Raw genomic sequence first — 18,860 nt, 5'->3', positions numbered from 1 at the left:
TACATCACTATTACTTGTAAAAATAGAGCTGTATAGAGGAAAGAATAAGTTTTATCTTAATCACATATCTTCTATGTGTCTATTAAATATAGAAAGTTTCACATAGGATAAGAAGAAAAAAGAGGAAGGAAAGAGAAATAAAGACAAGGAAAAGAAAGGGAGAGAAATTGATATTCATATATTGTTTAAACCATCCTCTTCAATAGCCTGGTTTCATTTGTATTACCTGATCATTCAATTTAGAATTCTGATTGGACTACTTAGCCACTGCTCAAAGCTCTTCATCTTCTGTTTATTTTTACATCATCAAAACTACCATGAATAGACTAGTAAAAAGAATCCACCAGTGGAGATCATTCTGTGGGCTAAGAAGGGGAGGGCTGTAGGTTCCCTGTCACAAAATGTATGTTTAAAGTACAATTTAATTGACATAAAGTAGCTAAGATACTAAAAGGTTTTCTTTTTATATTTTGATTTTTTTATATTACTGGAGCATATAACAAACCTGAGCCTATAGACTATCCACAAAACAGCAAAATTAATTTTGCAATTAATGAAATGCTTTCACTTTTGCCTCATAAAACTGGAATTTCTGTTAAAAATTATATACTGTTTAAAAAAAAAAGGAATTGTGTCATATCAACAATTCTCTACCAATAGAAAATGTTCTCTTTAAGCATACCCACTGGTACACCTTTCCTCTTGAACACCCACTGTATAGTTTCTAATGATCTTCCCACAGGGATCTTTAAAAGACAGATTTGTTGAGTTAAAGAAACATTCTTCTGAGAGAACTGTACATTCCCAGGATTCCACTTGTGATTATGGTGAAGGTGCTTTTAAGCCTCAGCCCCCACAATGGTTAGCAACAAAAATTCAAAAGGAGGGTCAAGAGTGTATGAATTTGTTGGGTGGAGGGTGGTAATGGAAGGAATGGTGACAGTGGGAAGGAAATGCAATTATTTTGGGGGATGGTGATGAGAAAAATAAAGTTATGCATAGTGTCAGCATCCATTTGTCAAGACATTCTCCTGTATAATTGAGGTCCTCTTGCTTCTCCTTGGAATGAAAAATGAATGGAATTAGCATGCCAATGCATCTTTGCTTAAAACCTAAGTGAAACTTCTGCATAATTACTCAGCAGAAATATTTTTAATGTACTAATTTATTTAGGTTCATTGAGGCAGAAAAGCAGAAGATTATCCCTTACTAGAATCAAAATAAAAACAGACCTGGCCCATATCTGAGTGATAGACTTATACTCTGGTAATACCATTAATTTTCAAAAGGTCAAGAAGCCAGAATGAAAACCCTTATACTGAATTACTAACCCAGTAACAAAGCAACTCTTCACTGACTATAAGCACTTGAGTTGCTTCCATTATTCCATATATCAGCACTAATATCTTTTGAAAAATCTTAATTCAAAATGCCTGCTGTGTTCACCAGTACACACTAACGCTCTCTCTCTGTCTGTCTCTCTCTATCTGTTTTTCTGTCTCTCTGTATTGCGGGCTGTTTATTCCCAATCTTTCCCCCATTTTCACTTTTAAGCCCAATTCCTCGGCCCTAGCAGCTGCTAGAAGCCATCCAAACACTTTGATTCTAGCCGGAAATCCAGTATGGCAACCCCAACTTCATAGATCTGCTGCCAAGAGCAGATGTCAGAGAAATGCAGCTGGGATCCTCCTCCCCAGAGAAACACTGGGTACAAATATTAGATTTGACTATAGAACTCACCACCATAATAACAAATGGCTGTCAACAAGCAAGGCTCCCTTGTACTAGTATTAACTTTATTAAATATAAAAAAGCCCCCTCAGATTAAAGACCTCAAAGAGCCACTGGACTTTAATAACTGGCATCTTATAACCTTCTGTTTTCAGTTATCAAAGTTTCTTCCATTAGAACTTTTAAAGAAGATGAATACACAGGAAATTATTCCTTGGTTCAGTTTGCATTTTTTTTCCCTGAGAGGCCAAACATATCCACTTAATGCACTGTGTAGACTCATGAGCACCCTCCTCCCCAACAACATGATTTCCGTAAAAGTTGCACGGAAGGAAGCAAAGATCTTTTCCTTTGTTTATGAAGGAGATGCAAAAACAAAAACCGACTTCTGCTCAGTAACAAAATTAAATAGAAGCCTGGCTGCCTAACATGCCTAATGTTCCCACACAGCATTTTCCCACCCACCTGATATCCTTGAGCGGAAGGTCTAAGCAAGGACAGAGGGATCCAGTGTACATTTCCTGCTATTAACTGGGGGGGAGGGGGGAGAGATGTGGAGGGAAAAAATGGTGTTATTAATGCAGGAGGAAAAGGATAAAAAAACAAGCATCATTGCCCCCCCAAAAAAGGGGAATGGGCAAAGCATGTATTCTTAGAACACTATTTGAGACTGACAGTTTTATGTAAAAATGTGCTTTTTAATTGTTAAGCAAAGAAACTCCATCCCACTCTATTCCATAGCCATATATATTTATATATTTTTTTCATTTTAAGAAAGAAAAGGAAGGAATTGGGACTTCAGGCTTACCCATTCTTTGTTCAAGTCAACAAACTTGTAGGTAGCATCAACTTATACGGTTCATTGGCCAAATGAATTTTGTTTATACCAACAATTTATATAAATATATATGTGTGTATGTATACATACTCAACATATAGCAGCATACCCACTCACACCTAAAAAAGAGCTAAAAGCTTTTCTTTAAGCTATGGAGAACTATGCAACATGCCAATAGGCAGCACTGCCATCAACCAAACAAAAATCACTGCCTGCAACAATGATAAGAGGCTGGAGAGGAGAAGAACCTTATAATAAAATTTTAGTGCAGAAGGGACTCTTCACAGATCATTTTTTCCCAGCCCTTCATTGTACTACAAAGAAGCTGAGACTAAGAGGGATAAAATGACATTCACAGTCATACAGCAAAATAAAAACAAAACTGGAACTAAAATGATAAATAGAACTGAGGTCTATATAGTATTTCAATTTTTTTTTTACAAAGTAGTTTCCCCAAAGCAATTCAATGAAAATGGTAATTATAATGATTTCTCAGATGATGAAAATAAAACCTGGAAAGGTTTCATAACTTGCCTAAGCTTATACAGCTATGAAGGGGAAGAAGGGGAGGAGAATTATACGTATTATGCACCTACTAGGCGTCAGGCACCGTGCTAAGCACCTTACAAATATTATCTCGTTTAATATTCACAACAAACCTGTGAGTGGTGCTATTTTTACTCCCATTTTACAGCTGGGAAAATTAAGTGACTTGCTTAAGGTCATACGGCTGGTAAATGTCTAGTAAGGCCCAATATGAATTCATATTCCTGACTTCAAGTAAAGCATTCTAACCACTATAACACCTAGGCTGCCCACTATTAAGTATCAGAACTTTGGATCTAAATCTTTCTTGACTCCAAATCTAATCTTTCAACTAGATCTTCCTGGTTCTCTCTTTTTACATATAGTTTTTTTTTTTTTCCCCAATTAACAGTTACATTAACAAATTTCTATACTGTTTCAATTTCTCATGCTTCTTTTTAAAGGTAAAGACCTTGTCCTGAATGGAGTTACTGCATTGCAATATATCTCTCTTATTGTTGCACAAGAAATAAAGGTCCTTCCAAAGCCCTACCGGCCAATCCTACCTTAACTCCACTGTGTTTCAGGACACTGCAGATGGAAACCTGTTCATTTTGGACAGCTCCATTCCTGACAGATCTGTTTGAACACTTTAGTGTTTTAACTCCAAATGATATTTAAGTGTCCTGCCAACAAATGGCCCCTGTTTAATGTTACTTGTGTCACAGATGGAAAAGCTTTCTCTCACCATCAAATTTCCCTGCCTCCAATATGCCTCCTGCAGGCAGTAAAAGAAGTATAACATAGTGGATGCTGGTTGTAGAGTTAGATTCCAATTCCCTCTCTTAGAGTTAAAGCTATATGACCAAAAGCAAGTAAGGTAGCTATTCTTTCTGAGCCTGTTTCTTTATCTGCAAAATGGTTATTATAGGTACATTAAAGAACTCTTGGCGGAGTAGTAAACTGATCCAACCATTCTGGAGAACAATCTGGAATTAGACCCAATACTTCTATTGGATCTATACCACAAAGAGATAAAAAGAAAAGAAAAAGAAGCTATATGTACAAAAATATTTATGGTAGTTCTTTTTGTGGTGGTAAAAAATTGGAAATTGAGTGTATGTCTCTCAATAGGGAATGGCTAACTAAGATGTGGTACATTACTGTAATGATGCAATATTGTGCTATAAAAAATGACAAGATGACAAGGGAGGTAGTTTCAGAAAAACATGGCCAAGATCTATACAAACTGATGCAAAACGAAGTAAACAGAACCAGGAGGATATTGTACACAGTAACATTTTGATGATGATCAATTGTGAAAGACTTGGCTATTCTGATCAATACAATGATCCCAGACAATTCCAAAGGGCTTGTGATGAAAAAACTGCTATCCACCTCTTGGAGAAAGAACTGATGAACTCCGAATGCAAACTGACTTTCTTGCCTTCTTTATTTTTTTTGCTTTATTTTGTGATATGGGCAATATAAAAATTTTTGCATGATGTCACAATTTATATATATATATATATATATATATATATATATATATATATATATATATATATAATTGATATATTGCTTGCCTTCTCAAGAGATGAAGAGAGGAAGAGAGATATATTCTGGAATCCCAAAATTTAAGAAGGAAAGAATTTTTAAATAAATTATTAAGTGTTTAAGATAAAAATTAAAAAGTTAATTCTCACAAGTAATTTCTCTTTTACAAACCCACAAACTCTGTACTATTCAGTACTATTACTCTATATAAAGTCATAAAGAAATACACTCAGTGGGACTAGGTGAAGATGACTATTTCTTTTTAAAAAAAGAATTTACTATTTTGATGAGTTCACAATTGGAATGGAGATCATGGAAAGTAATTGGGAATTCATTCCACCATAGATCATAGATTTAGAACTGAGAAGGGACATTACAGACCACCTTATCCAAATCCCTCATTTTACAGATAAAGAAACTGAGGCTTGAGAGACTAAATGACTTGCCTGAAATCACATAAATAGTATGTAGAAGAGCTTTGATCTGAACCCAATCCAGTTTTCTGACTTCACATGCTTTTCTTTGCCTGTCACTGCCAGATTGTTTAGTTAATTGGCTATACATAAACAGAGTTCCAAGTCAGTTGGCTTGGTAGATAAAGAGTCCCAGGATTATAGAAAAAGGGAGCTCTCAAAAGGGTAGGAAAGAATGGCCACAAGGGGGATTGGAGACATCTCTTATGCAGAGGGCAAAGTGCACCCAAAGCTCAGGTTTCTTTGGGTTGTTGGATTGTTGTTTTGGGAGAAGTCACTTGCCTTGATGGAAATTTTGAAATTTGGAAATTGATGGACAATTTTTGATTCATTGGATCATATATAGCTCGAAGCCTCTTCCTATGAAGGAACAGCAATTCAATTCCCAAAAATCTTAAAAAAGGGATTACAAGACACTTAGTTATGGTCAGATGGCTAGAAGAAGCTGTATAGCATCCTTCCTATCTTGAAACTAGGGAAGTGGGAAGAGCCGGACAGGCCAAGAGGCCATGTATATGGAAGAAAGGAATAAATCTTAGTGGACAAAACCATTAAAATTCAGGGTTTCCCTTCATATGGAGACATTTTGGAATGAAAAGAAGGGAATGGATAAATGGGCTGACCTTCAATTTTTACTGAGTTCTCTGAGAAGTACAGGGGAGATCTATAAAACAGAAATACAGAGACTAACTGAGAGGAATATCCTATCAATCTCTTTCTATAAATATCCAAAAGTCAGGCAGAAGATCAGTGCATCTCTAGATACTTAAAACTAGTAGGATATTCTTCTATCACTTTGGCTGTGAAAAGAGAAAAAGGGATGGATGGGGACACAGACACACACACACACACACACCATTCCAAAAGAAAGAGTTCAGATGGGTTATGGCCTGACATTCAGTACAAGCACACATGACAAAACCTGAGGTATCTGGGTATGGAGAAAAGCACACTGAACTTAGAATCCAGACCAAGTTCATAGACTTACACTAGCTAATAGGGACCTCAGAAGTCATCTGGTTCAACCCATTGTGGATCCTCTCAAGAATCTCTAATTCCAACAAGAGTTCATTTAGCCTTCTCTTTGAAAGACTTTTCTGATTCTCAATTTATCCATCTGTAAAATGAGAGAAAATACTATTGATTTTACTAAGGTTGTTGCACTTTGCAGACTACAAAGCAGTATCTAAATGTGAGCTCTTGTTTTTATTTTATACTGAGTTCTTTGCTGCTACTTCATTTACATTAGAAACAGAAAGAAAAGGTGCCACAAAACTAAGAATGGCTTCCAAACCTAGCAATCAATTCAGAACAAAATCCTATGCTTATTACTGCTCAGACTTGGACATATCAGGCTAGATTCCCAGACTCCTTAAAACAATGTGAGGGTTCCATCTTAGCAAGTATTATTCTTCCCTAGGTAGAAGTAGCAAACACCTGGGATTTGAGGAGAAGCCAAGAAGCCCAAGCTGGCTTCAGAACACAAGGGCTTAACTTATACAAATTTCCAGATGCTTAATAGATTGCTCATATCCAAATGCATGCTACTCCCTCTTAACACAACACATGCGTGGGGTCTCATATTAGAAGATCAGGCAATTCCCCAAAACCAACTGCTGACTCACTGAACTATTAATGAGTCATGGGTCCCTACCTGGAGGGCTCAACTGGTTAGCAATCTACAAAAAACTGAAAGACAGCTTTTCATTTCAAACAGTGGAAATAACTGGGCGATGAACCTTGAAATGATGCATTTGGTAAACTACAAAGACAGTAGGGGAAATGAAGCGTTGTTATTAATACCCCTTGCCTTTATTCTAAATATCTGACCCAATCCAAAAGAGGAAAAAACTTTCCACTGTTTGTCAATAAAGTGAGTAATTTACTCTCTTCTCATCGGAAGGTTCTGATCTGCTATTTTTCTGATTTCTCAATTTGGAGTTGGGATGAAAGGCAACAAACTCTAGGACTGCTGGTGCCAGTCAATGCCCTTTTAATTGAAATTAAGCTGCGCCACCAGCTAAGTCAGCTTCCAACATGGCTGGGCTCACCGCCTTCATGGATTTCCTGGCTGCAATCACGGTGATTTGAGCAGACCACAAGCTGTTTATCCTGATATGTTAAAAAGTGCTTAGAGATAGAAGTTTAGCAGTTATTTTTCTGTATTTACCTGAAATCAAGTAATGGAAATTCCACTGAGCAAACAGTCACTGAAAAAGCAGTTGGAATAAAAGACACACGAGTACAATATAATTATTAAAGGACAAGGTTGAATCTATAAGTAAATTTTCAAACCTTTCAGAAGTTTTTCATGATAATATGCTTTGATAGTGGCTAACATTAGGTAGTTAGGTAGAGAAAATGGCAAAGTGGTTAAATCTGAAAAATTAAGGAGCAAGAACACAAGCCCAGTTTCCACCATTATGTCTTCAATGGATTCTCAATCTCTGCAAATTAAGAGACAGAGACTTTTAGAAGGAGAGAAGGGGGAGATTATCCTGCTCATTTGCCAATGACCATTAAACCTATCTGCAGTGTATCAGTACTTCAAGATCTGACAAACCTTTGCCTCATTCAAAAAACACATCTGCATACTTCTGCCTACTTTCAGCAAAAACAAACAAAAAGAGAAAAAAAAAGCAGCACTAGATATAAAATAATACTGTTCTAACAGAAAAGTTACAGTTTTAGATAGACTGTATAAAGTTTTAAAGACTATCTGTCTCTTTATTAATAATGCTCCAAGGCTTAAACAATTGTCACTTTTCTATCCTAATGTTTAGTAGATTTTTATAAACATGAAAACTATTAGAATATCCACATAAAGTACTTTTTCCTCTTGAATTACATATTGCTGGCATTTTCTGCTATATATTAGGCATGCTATATAAAAACAAGCACTTTAAAAGGTGTTACAAATGCCAGATGAATTCAGACTTTTTAAACATTTCTTTATTTTCCCAGCATGGCTTTTTTTAGTCTATTTTAAATCATATAGCCTCCTTCCCTACCATAAGTTTAAATTTTTCTATTAGAGACTCTGATTTAGTTTATATTTTATATTTTAAGATAATCTTCTTAGTTCTTATCCTAATGTCAAAGGGAGGTATTTCATTTTTTCTAATTGAGCAATTATCAAGAGAGACTCTTGTATTTCATCTGTATCAGACTGATTGCTATCTTGGGGAGGGGAGAAGTTAAAGGAAGGAGAAGAAAAATTTAGAACACAAAGTTTTACAAATGAGACTTGTAATGCTTACAATATTTTAAGAATCTTACTCATGTTGTAATCACAGTAATAAATACTTAAGTAGAAGCAGGGGAGAGATATCAACAACTATTTGTCAAACATCTAACTATGAGCAAAGCACTATAGGGGAAAACAAAAAAAATCAGTGAGGGGGTGTTACAAAAATAATATTCTAATTAGGAAACCACCAGAAGAATCAAAAATGGAATGCTTTAATTTAGAAAACAAGCAGAGAGGAAAGAAGTCATATTTCCTTATTTTCTGTTAATAACTAAAAATTATTTCCTTGTAATAAAAATATACCACTGGCAAGGAACTAGAAATTGAATGAATAACCATCAATTGGGGAATAATTGAGTAAGTTATGGTATATAACTTATATAATGGAATATTATAGAACAAATGATGAGCAGGGTGATTCAGGAAATCTTGGAAATATTTACACCAACTGATTTTGAGTGAAGTGAACAGAACCAAGGAACATTACACATAGTAATGGACTTGTGATGTACTTGACTTTTCTCAACAATAAGGTTATTCAAGGCAATTCCAATAGACTTGGGATGGAAAATGCCATCTGCATCTAGAAAGAGAACTGTGGAGAATGAATATGGATTGAAGCATAGTATTTTCACTTTTTTGTTTGCTTGATAGTTTTTTCTTTCTCATTTTTTTCTTTTTTGGTCTATTTTATTGAACAACTTGACAAATATGGAAATATGTTTAAAAGAATTGCACATATCAATCTATATCAAAGTGCTTGCTATCTTGGGGAGAGAGAAGGTAAGAGAAAGAAGGAGAAACATTTGGAACATAAAGTCTTACAAAAATGAATGTTGGAAACTACATGTATTTGGAAAAATAAAATACTTTGAAAATTTTTAAAGAATATGCCATTAAAATATTATCAGTAAAGAAAATATATTTATATGAAGCAGCATGGAATACTGAGTATTGAGCTTTTAGTCAAATAGACCAGGATTCAAATTCTGTTTCTGACCAGGAACAAGTAAAATACTTAATCAAAAGCATCTCCCCTAGGATTCATCTAGGTCATAGTTGGGCTTCAATCTGCAATGGCAGATGGAGTTCCCACATAAGTTACCCACATTCATGAAATTCAGAGGACTTTCACATATGGTTTTTCAGAATTTTTTTCCTAGTGGAGTTCATGGATTTTGTCCTGTTCTACTATCTCTCCCCCTTTTTATCTAATTTCTTGATGGTGCACATCTATGAAAAGTTTCGCCCAGTATTAGAAGTTTTTATAATTTATATATCATAGAAATTATATATATTATATAAATTATAATTTAGAAGTTTATAAAAACTGAATAAACTGATATGGCCTACCACTCTATTTACTAGATAGCATTTTTTAAAGAGCAGTGACAAAATTTTTTAAAAATCAACTTTTGTTAAGTAACACAGATACAATTAATGAATTAAACTTTTTTACAATACTTCTTCACATGAAAAGTCCAAATGTGATGCTTCATGGTCATGTGGAGCTAATCCTGGAAATAACCCCAGTAGGCTGAACTACTACCGTACCAGCTCTGGCAGAACCAATTAAGCTGGGGAGGCTTCCACATATAAGTTCATAGGTGAACTGTAGGTCTACTATCTGAATGCCAGTCTAACTACTTTTGAAAATGCTCAACAACAGAAGAAGGTTATAAGATGACAGGTTTTAGTTTCAGGGTTTGGGGCTGTTGTTTTTCTCTAGAGAAGGGAACACCCCATTCTGCCCCCACTGATCAAAACCAAGAACTTCTGAATTCTTCCTTTAATAGAAAATACTTCTTTACTTAATATTTTAATAGAAAATAGCTTTCATTTATTTAATAGTTCACTTTTCCAGTACTTTACAGCAGAAGATGTGGCTAATAAGTAACAATTTAAAGTAATCTCTACAGTAACTTGGGTGCAATGCTTTCCTCCCATTTCAATCAAGCATGGTTCATAGAGTGACAGATCTTGCAACAGGATCATCAGAATGCTTGCAGAACACACAATGATACTTTAAATGTCAATTACAGTGTCTAAACACTGTAACTATACTTGTCTTATACAGATCTTGCATCGTGCCCTCTCAGAGGTGAGTGGTCTTCCTGTACTTATCAAAAGAATGTACACTCACATATCCAGACCCAAGGACCAATTAAATTATCTTGAGTACAGAACCAACTTTAGATTTAAAAGGTATTATTTCCCTACTATAAATGAGATCAAAATGGGATCAAACCATTAGGTCCTTGTGGTTCACATTAATTTTTCCTCTCCTTTTCCACAGTTTACTAGTACCTCATAATGGCAAGAACACAAGGAGGAAAGCTTCAGTTTTACAGGACCAATCATCAGACATAGCTGATTGCTTCCCTAATATGATTACTGGCAGGCAATATCCTCCTGGTCATTACCACTTAAACGTCTGCTGAGAGTAATCAACATGATATTTTAACAACTCTGATCTGATTGCCAAGGTTCTGATCATGTTAAGGGAAGGATTACCTGTAACTAAATCAAAATGAGGCGAAAATAAGGAAATTCTGGAGTGACTCAATTGAACACAGAAAAGCACCATTCTACATTATATAGTACCTTATGCTTTCTAAACTTTTCATGCAGAAGAGAGTTCTGACCAACAATCCTGTGCCATATGACAGATACTTATTACTAGTAAGAAACTGAGGCCTCAGACAAAGTAAATGATTTGCCAGGATTATATAACTAATTTAGATGCAGAGCTTAAACTATAACCCAAATCTTCTGACTTCCAGTTTAGTCATCTCTCATCTTAACCATATTGTTCAGACACTATGTCCCTGTGAAACCAAAGTAAATTATTTACTAAAAATCTTAAAAGTTGTGTGATCACCACCTTACATGTGGGAGAAACTAATCCTTACAAATGGGTTTAGACTTAACTGCTAATTTCCCCCCCCCCATTTTTATGTAATCACAATCCAGGAATGCTACAGGACTGACAATACAACTTTTCAACCCAAACACCATCTGTTCTGGTAAAGACATATACATCCCCAACCAACAAGCCTTACACAGTTACTAAGTGTAAACACAGTAACATTTTTTTTCATGCAGCATGCGAAGTTTAAATAAAGTAATCTTTCTGGCCCTAAGCACGTGTATGTATATATTATATTATACATATATGCAAATACATTTATCGAGTATAACAGAGCCGAAACAGCAGTTGTAATAATAACACATTAATGTTTCCTTACATCGTCAGGTCTAAGATGTGAAAAGAATTACAACTGAGATCTACCTTTAGGAAACTAAGCCTGAAATGGGAGGCATACTGATTCATTAAATGAAACAGCCACCTGGATTACCAGAACTATTTACTTTTACATAAAGAAAGAAGTCGAGGAAGAAAAGGGGGGAAGGGAAGCAGATAAAAATCAGTTTATTTAACTCTTACTTTTCTGACAGTGGTTTGTGGTCCAGCAGCGGTAGTTGTACTCATTATTAATGGTTGTCTTTTCACACAATGGCTTCTCTTCCATTGTCCCTGGACAAAGGTCCCCACACTCCTTGGGAGATTTATTTCCCACAATATAGTTGTTAGATACAGCATCCAGAATCAAAGACCAGTCTACAGTGGAGAGGTAACAGAGGTCTGAATTCTTCTCAATCCTGATGGCCCCCCGAGTGATATTCCTAAGGTTATACAGCCCGATTTCTTTGAGATTTGTCATCTCAAAGATCACCAGAGCATAGTTATAAAAAAGGTTTCTCCCTCGGATGACCGTAAGGTTAGGGAAGAGGTCACTAAGGCTCTCCAAGCCTGCCACACGAAAAAGCAGCAAGTAGTCAGTGATGACTGTGAGCTTTGGGAATCGGAAGTTCCGGTAGTCTTCTGCCTTAGAGATCAGTAGAATTCGGAGGTAGCCCTCAATCACTGTGCAGTTTTCTAGTCGCTTCAACTCCTGGATTTCATTGCGAATGTCAATGTTTGGCCCACAAACTAGAAGTAAAAAAGAAGAGGGGGAAAAGGCAAGACATATTTTAGTTAAAGGAAATATTTTCTCTGAAAACATTACCAACCCTAGAATGTGGTCAACTCTTCTAAGAAATCCACTTTTTTATTAAAGAAATAAAAATATAATTATTGACCAACTTTAGCCATGGAACTGAAAACTCTTGCTTTCTGAGTCCTTCAGTTTAAGTTGGTAGTCAAGTATGTGTTATATACTTCCAAATGATAATATAATACACTAGTTCTTAAGTAGGAAAAAACCTCAAAACCGTTGTAAATATTATTAAATATCGCACAATACCAAGTAACCAACTAGGCCAAAGTGATCAAAATATCCTAGAAATGGGGTAATTTAAGTAAGGGCTGAAAGTCTGTTATGCTGTCTTCTTTTATTAATTAGTTCATAGCCCCATTCTCTCCCTGACCTTGGTGTGCACTTATGGAGGCATGCCCTACATAGATTTACCCAGAATGGATTTTCATAACACCAGGAATACAATATAACAAATCCCATGGTAAAAGATTAAGATCCTGCTATGCCATTCTCCTGATCCCTCATTTCTATAACATTGCTCCTATGAAACTAATTGTCCCTTTAAATGATGCTTTTACCTGGCATCACATTTTCTCAGATTTAATTACAGACATTAGGTAATGTATACCTATTTTACAGCTAACTCAAAACCAGGCTCCAAAAATTTTTTTGAAAAAGATTGTGATGTTTATAGGACATTTGTAGTACTTTTAAGTGAAGAATCAACACCTTTCCTCCTCAACCTTCATACTATCTCTTCTTGGTATTTTGAGAAGTGATACCATCAAAAATTAATACTAAATCTTTTTAGGATTGTAACTGCTTTCCCTTAATCCAAAGTAAAGCACGTTGCTGCATGCTGTGGTGAATATGGAGAGGTAGCCAATTGCCTCTAGGAACTTACAGTCTAATAAGGGAAATGATAATAGCTAACATTTATACAATGCTTAAGGGGCAGCTGGATAGTAGTAGATAGACCTGGAGTCAGGAGAAATTGAGTTCAAATTCAGTCTCAGACACTTTGTTGTATAATCCTGGGCAAATCATTTAATTTGTTTGGCTGAGTCTCCTCAAGTGTAAATGGGGAATAATAATAGCACCTACTTCAAAACAGTTGTTTGTGAGCTTTGAATTAGATACCATTTGTAAAGTATTTAGTACGATGCCTGTCACATCCTAGATACTATTCAAATGTTTTGCAAATCATTCCACATGTCATCTCATTTGACACTCAAGAACTCTGTAAGGTAGGCACAATGGCTATTATATTCATTTACCAATGTGGAAACTGAGACTTGGCAAGATTTTGTGGTTTGCCTGTACTCACAAAGCTCTTAAGTTTCAAAAGTGGGCTTTGCACCCAGATAGGTCTCCTCATTGCAAATTTCCTAGCTTTTTCCCATTATTTCATGTTGCTTCTCAATATACAGTTCATCAGTTGCTACAATCTAATGATACGAGATTTAGAAATGGAAAGGATCTTAGAAGTAATCTAATTCAAACCCTTCATATTAAAAATTAAGTCAAAGAGGTAAAATAACCACACAATATTAGGTGAAAAGTTATATGAGTGGTAGGGCAGAAAAACCTATGAGAGTTCAAAGGGAGTGGGGGAAGCAGCTAGAGTGGTCAAAGAAGGTGTCTCTGTCTTTCTCCTTCCTCTCTCTCTCTTACACACACACACACACACACACACACACACGAACTTTTGATTTGGACCTTGAAAAACAAAGAAAGATAACTGGAGAGAAAGGAAATAGAGATGGGAAAGAGCATGAGCAAGACACACATAGGTGGGAAATACTAGGGCATGAGGCTCAAGGAAAGCCATTGGGTCAGATTGCAGAGAACACAAGTATCACATAAGGACTTTGGACTTTTTCTTCAGAAGACAGAGTCAACACATATTCCTGAGTAAAAGAGTAAAGATAACTGAAATCTTTGATACTTTCACTGGTAGAGGAATTAAGTCTCTGAGCTGACATGGATTGTCTTAATATATTCAAAGTCCTCTTTTCCAAAATTTCCCATAATTTCCCAATTCAAATAAAGTAGCCTAGAAGGAATAATATATGGGGTGGAGTATAAGAACATATTAGAAAAGGCTGGTTCAGATTTTATTACAGTAGTCCAGGTTTGGGGTGGGGGTGAGAGAAAGAAGAGAATGATAATAAGGGGCTGAGTTAAGACAGTAGCATCAGGGAAAAGTGGAAGGGTGAATGTGAGTGAAACTGAAGAATCAACAGATTTTGACAAATATTAGGAGTAAAGAAGAGAGAAGGAATCAAATAAACTAGAATCATAGTAAACTTGAGAGTTCCTAAAATATCATTTAATGCTAACTTAACATTTTAAAAATGAGAAATCTGAAACATAAAAAAATTGGGAGTAGAACTAGATGTAGAAATCAAGTCTTTTGACTATCAGTCTGAAGCTTTATCATTCTACCAAGATTTCAAGCCTTCCTGGTATGTTTATTGAATAAGCATCTACTACTATCTACATAATAAATTGTGTTAAGCATTGAGATACAAAGATTAAAAAAGCAATGAAGCTCCAGTCTCTACTCTCAAGGAGCTTATATTGAGAGAGTAGGGATGGGAGGAAGTGGAAGTAGTGAGATATACATAAATATCTATACTAAAAGATAAAAAATGATTATATGCAAAGGTGAAGTTACAAAGTAAATAGTCTGAGAATTTTAAGAATGGAAGAATTGCTTCTTGAAGAGTGAGATTAAAGAAGGATATGTCTACTCTGGAGAGGCTGATCATCATGGAGGTGGTAGCACCTTACCTGTCTGTCAAGCTCACATTTTCAGGAGTCTATTTGGATAGAATCAAAGAGATAATGGCAAGGAGACTTTTAAGTATAAGGAACCAAATGTCAAAAGTCACCAGATGTAAATTAATGTCTTTAAGAGACAAAGCAAGGCATCCACAATAGATAAATCCAGGCCTTTAAGTAAAAAATTACATGAACAGGATCAAAGGAAAGAATTATTAAAGTCAGCAATCTTTGCCACTAGTTTCTTCAACTTCTGGTCCCACATGCAACGACTCTAGATAGTCAGTCAGAATGTCATTACTCTAGACAAGAGGCTTCAAAAACTCTACCTACATGTTGCTGAACCAGATTAAAATGTAAATGGGAAATATTTTGAAAAATAAATAAAAATCCAATAAAACTTAGAGAATATTACATTTTAAAACTATAAGTCAATATGTGGCCTGCAGGGATCCTTCTATATGGATTGGTGGCTTTATTTTTAATTGACACCCCTGATATAAACCAAAAGTACTTTGTTTTATATTTTCTTAATTCCCTAGTCTTATCTGCTATTGCTTCCCCCATAAAATTACCTTGTATTTATCTTGTATGTATTTTGCATAAATATGTATGTGTACATGTTTTCTCCCCTCACAGAATATAAGTTTCTTGAGGGCAGAGATTATTTGATTTATGCCTTTGTAACTTGTGCACCTAGACTACATATATACATGCACATACACACATATACAAATAATAGGATATTAATAAATATCATTGATTGATTCTTATGTAACATATTACAGCTGTCTATGTTGGTATTTAACCTTTTTAATATATTGTAAATTGTTTAAATGTAGTGATTGTATCTTATCTAACTATACATCTTTCCCAATACCTAGCATGATGTTTTGTATACAGTAAGCACTTAATAAACATTTTTGATATTTTCTGTTCAGAATAATGTTAAAATGGAAAGTCTGGAACTAGATTAACTTCTTGTTGAATCATTTCATTTGGAGTTTTCTTGACAAGAATGTTAAAGTGGTTTGCCATGTCCTTCTCTTGTTTATTTTACATATGAGGAAATTGAGGCAAAGAGGGCTAAGTGATCTGCCCAGGGTCACAAAGCCAATTTGAACTCAGAGATATGAGCCTTCTTGACTCCAGGTCTGGTGCTCTACGTACTTATCTACAATGCTGACTAGCTACCCATTGAACTAAATCAATTAGAAGGCTCCAAATGCCAGACCTCCAATGTTATGTTTTCTTCATGAGGCATCAGGATTTTTGAGGAAGGAACCAATGAGAAGGTTATTTCTGCAGTGCTCTAATGAATATTCAATGAGGGAAAGATACTATAGGCAAAGAAATCATCTAAGATACTATTAGAATAAACTGAGAATAGGATGATCACAATGATCATAAAGTCAATAGGACTATGATACCCGCTAAAGGATTAGACTTTTATGTTAGAATCACAGAATTTCAGAGCTGAAGAAAACTTTGAGATCATCTGGTCCAGCTCTCCTATTCTACAGACTAAGAAACTGAGAGGTTTAATGAAGGAACCAGAGAAGTTTAATGATTTGCTCACAATCACACAGTTCATTACTTAGTGATAAAAGTGGAATTAAATCTAAAAAAAATTTTTGAATCCATTTATTTTAGCATTGAGATCTATCAGGAACATTCATCAGTCAAAAAAAAACAAAATAAAACACCACACACAGCATATTACTTATGCCAGAATACTTATTTATTTTTGTGTCATAGATCATGTTGAATCATGTTATAAAGTATTAGGTATCTAAGCCAGTCAATGCATTTGAAACCATTATGTACAGACCATGAAAATCCACTATCTAAGCAGAGAGCCTCAAGACTAATAACTTATTTTCCTGATATTTTACATATGCAACAAAATGCTCACATGGGGAGAAGAATTTCTTTCATTTCATTCCCCCTCTTCTCTCCAATTCTTCACAACTTACATAAATCTGCATTAAAGCAAAACATTAGAGTAGATCTCTAGGTTAAGAGACCACATTCTAAGGTTTAACTTTGTCTATACAGACTGACAAGAGTAGACTCCAAAACTGACACTTTTTTCCCATTTAAAGAAAGAAAAAACTATCAACTCATTCCCTAGGGGAGATATGGAGGAGGTTGGAGTGGAAGGAAGAACATAAGGTACAAGAAGCTGAGCCTGACATTCAGTTGGTTTTGGATTCTGTGACATTGTAGGCCTTTAGGGCATTTTGTGACATTGACAAAAAAAAAAAGAAAGAAAGAAAGAAAGAAAGCTCTGACCATGAGGGATAACTGGCAAACAGGAAAGAAAGCAAGGGATATAGCATTTTGCTTGAGCAATCTAATGAAAGGAATCTTAAAGAATGCAGGAAAAACTGAGTATTATGTCTTTCCTATACTTTTCAAGCAAAAAAGAAAAATTATACAAATAAGCCAATATATGAAAAGTATTAGAATGCAAAGCCATCGTTGCCCTTTAAAGAAGGACAGAAGCCCAGGGAAATGTGAAAATTGGAAAACCGAGGGAAAAAATTCCACTAAAAGAAATCTGTAACAGATCAGTGACCACATACAGTACTCACACTGTACAGTACACATACTCTACACACTATAGGTCAATAAATAACAGGCAACAAAAACAAAAACAGATGGATAAACTCTAGCTAAATTTGACAAGGAGGAAGAGATAAGATGAGCAAATGGTAGCCTAAGGTCACCCCACAAGTTGATGCTGGCCCAGAGACTTAGACTATTTTTTTTACTACTGATAATTTTTTAAATTAAAAAAAAATTAAGTTGAAAGAAAACAATCACTGGAAAATTCTAAACAATTATGAAGATCAAAGACCTAGTCTGCTCTTGTCATATCTGAGGAAGGCTAAACAATATACACATAAATTATGTTTATTTGATTAACAGAGCCATGTGAAAGTACTCATTTAAGGGGCACTGACAGAAAACACTTGGTTGATAATAAGGAGATACAGCTTATCCTGAAGGTTCCTGGGACCCAAGGAGTTTAAGAGAGGGCTAGGGTGCAGCCATGTGTAAGACAAATGTCTTTGAAGTACATAAACCTTTGAAGGGGTTTAAGTCAGAAAGTGGGCAAGAAAAGGAAAGGTAACTGAGAGCTTCCAGGGAAATCCTCCTACTTGCAAAAGGAAAACTGATGGCTGGGTTTTTAAAAAAAAGGGACCAAGATCAGATTCCAATTGTAAGGCCATTCTTAGGGATCTGGGAAGCCAAACAGCTGGAAAGAAGAAGGAAGGGATGGTACCTACAGATAGAGAGATTAAGAGAGGAAACCTAGAATAATGAGAATAATGTCTGACATTTGCAAAACAATTTAAAGTTTTCAAAATTCATTATATACACTGTAACAACATTTTTGGTTTTATATACAGTATATTTCATTTGATTCTCACAAGAACTATATAAAATAGGTACCAAAATGTATTAATCACATTAATTAATGTGAGATGAGAGGCAGATATTAAGTTGTTAATGATTTCTTAATTCACAAATCTAACTATTTTTTCTTACTTTCCTAATTTTCTTGTTATTGTTGACAGTACCACTGCTAACATCCTCTCAGTCACCCATTCTCAAGACCTAAGTGTGATTCTTGACTCCTCACAGTCTCA

General features: G+C 35.3%; 1 protein-coding gene across 1 annotated transcript in view; it reads right to left on the bottom strand.

The window, feature by feature from the left end:
- The window catches only part of IGF1R (insulin like growth factor 1 receptor), a 363,516-nt gene that overhangs the window by 281,913 nt on the left and 62,743 nt on the right, over positions 1 to 18,860 (bottom strand). Inside the window, exon 2 of the mRNA XM_031955519.1 lies at positions 11,823 to 12,368. Within this exon, the coding sequence (XP_031811379.1) occupies positions 11,823 to 12,368 (546 nt within the window). The remainder of the gene's footprint in view (positions 1 to 11,822; positions 12,369 to 18,860) is intronic.

This window comes from Sarcophilus harrisii, chromosome 2 (assembly GCF_902635505.1).
Source record: "Sarcophilus harrisii chromosome 2, mSarHar1.11, whole genome shotgun sequence".
Lineage (NCBI taxonomy): Eukaryota > Metazoa > Chordata > Mammalia > Dasyuromorphia > Dasyuridae > Sarcophilus > Sarcophilus harrisii.
This window is presented reverse-complemented; position numbering and strand designations above follow the sequence as displayed.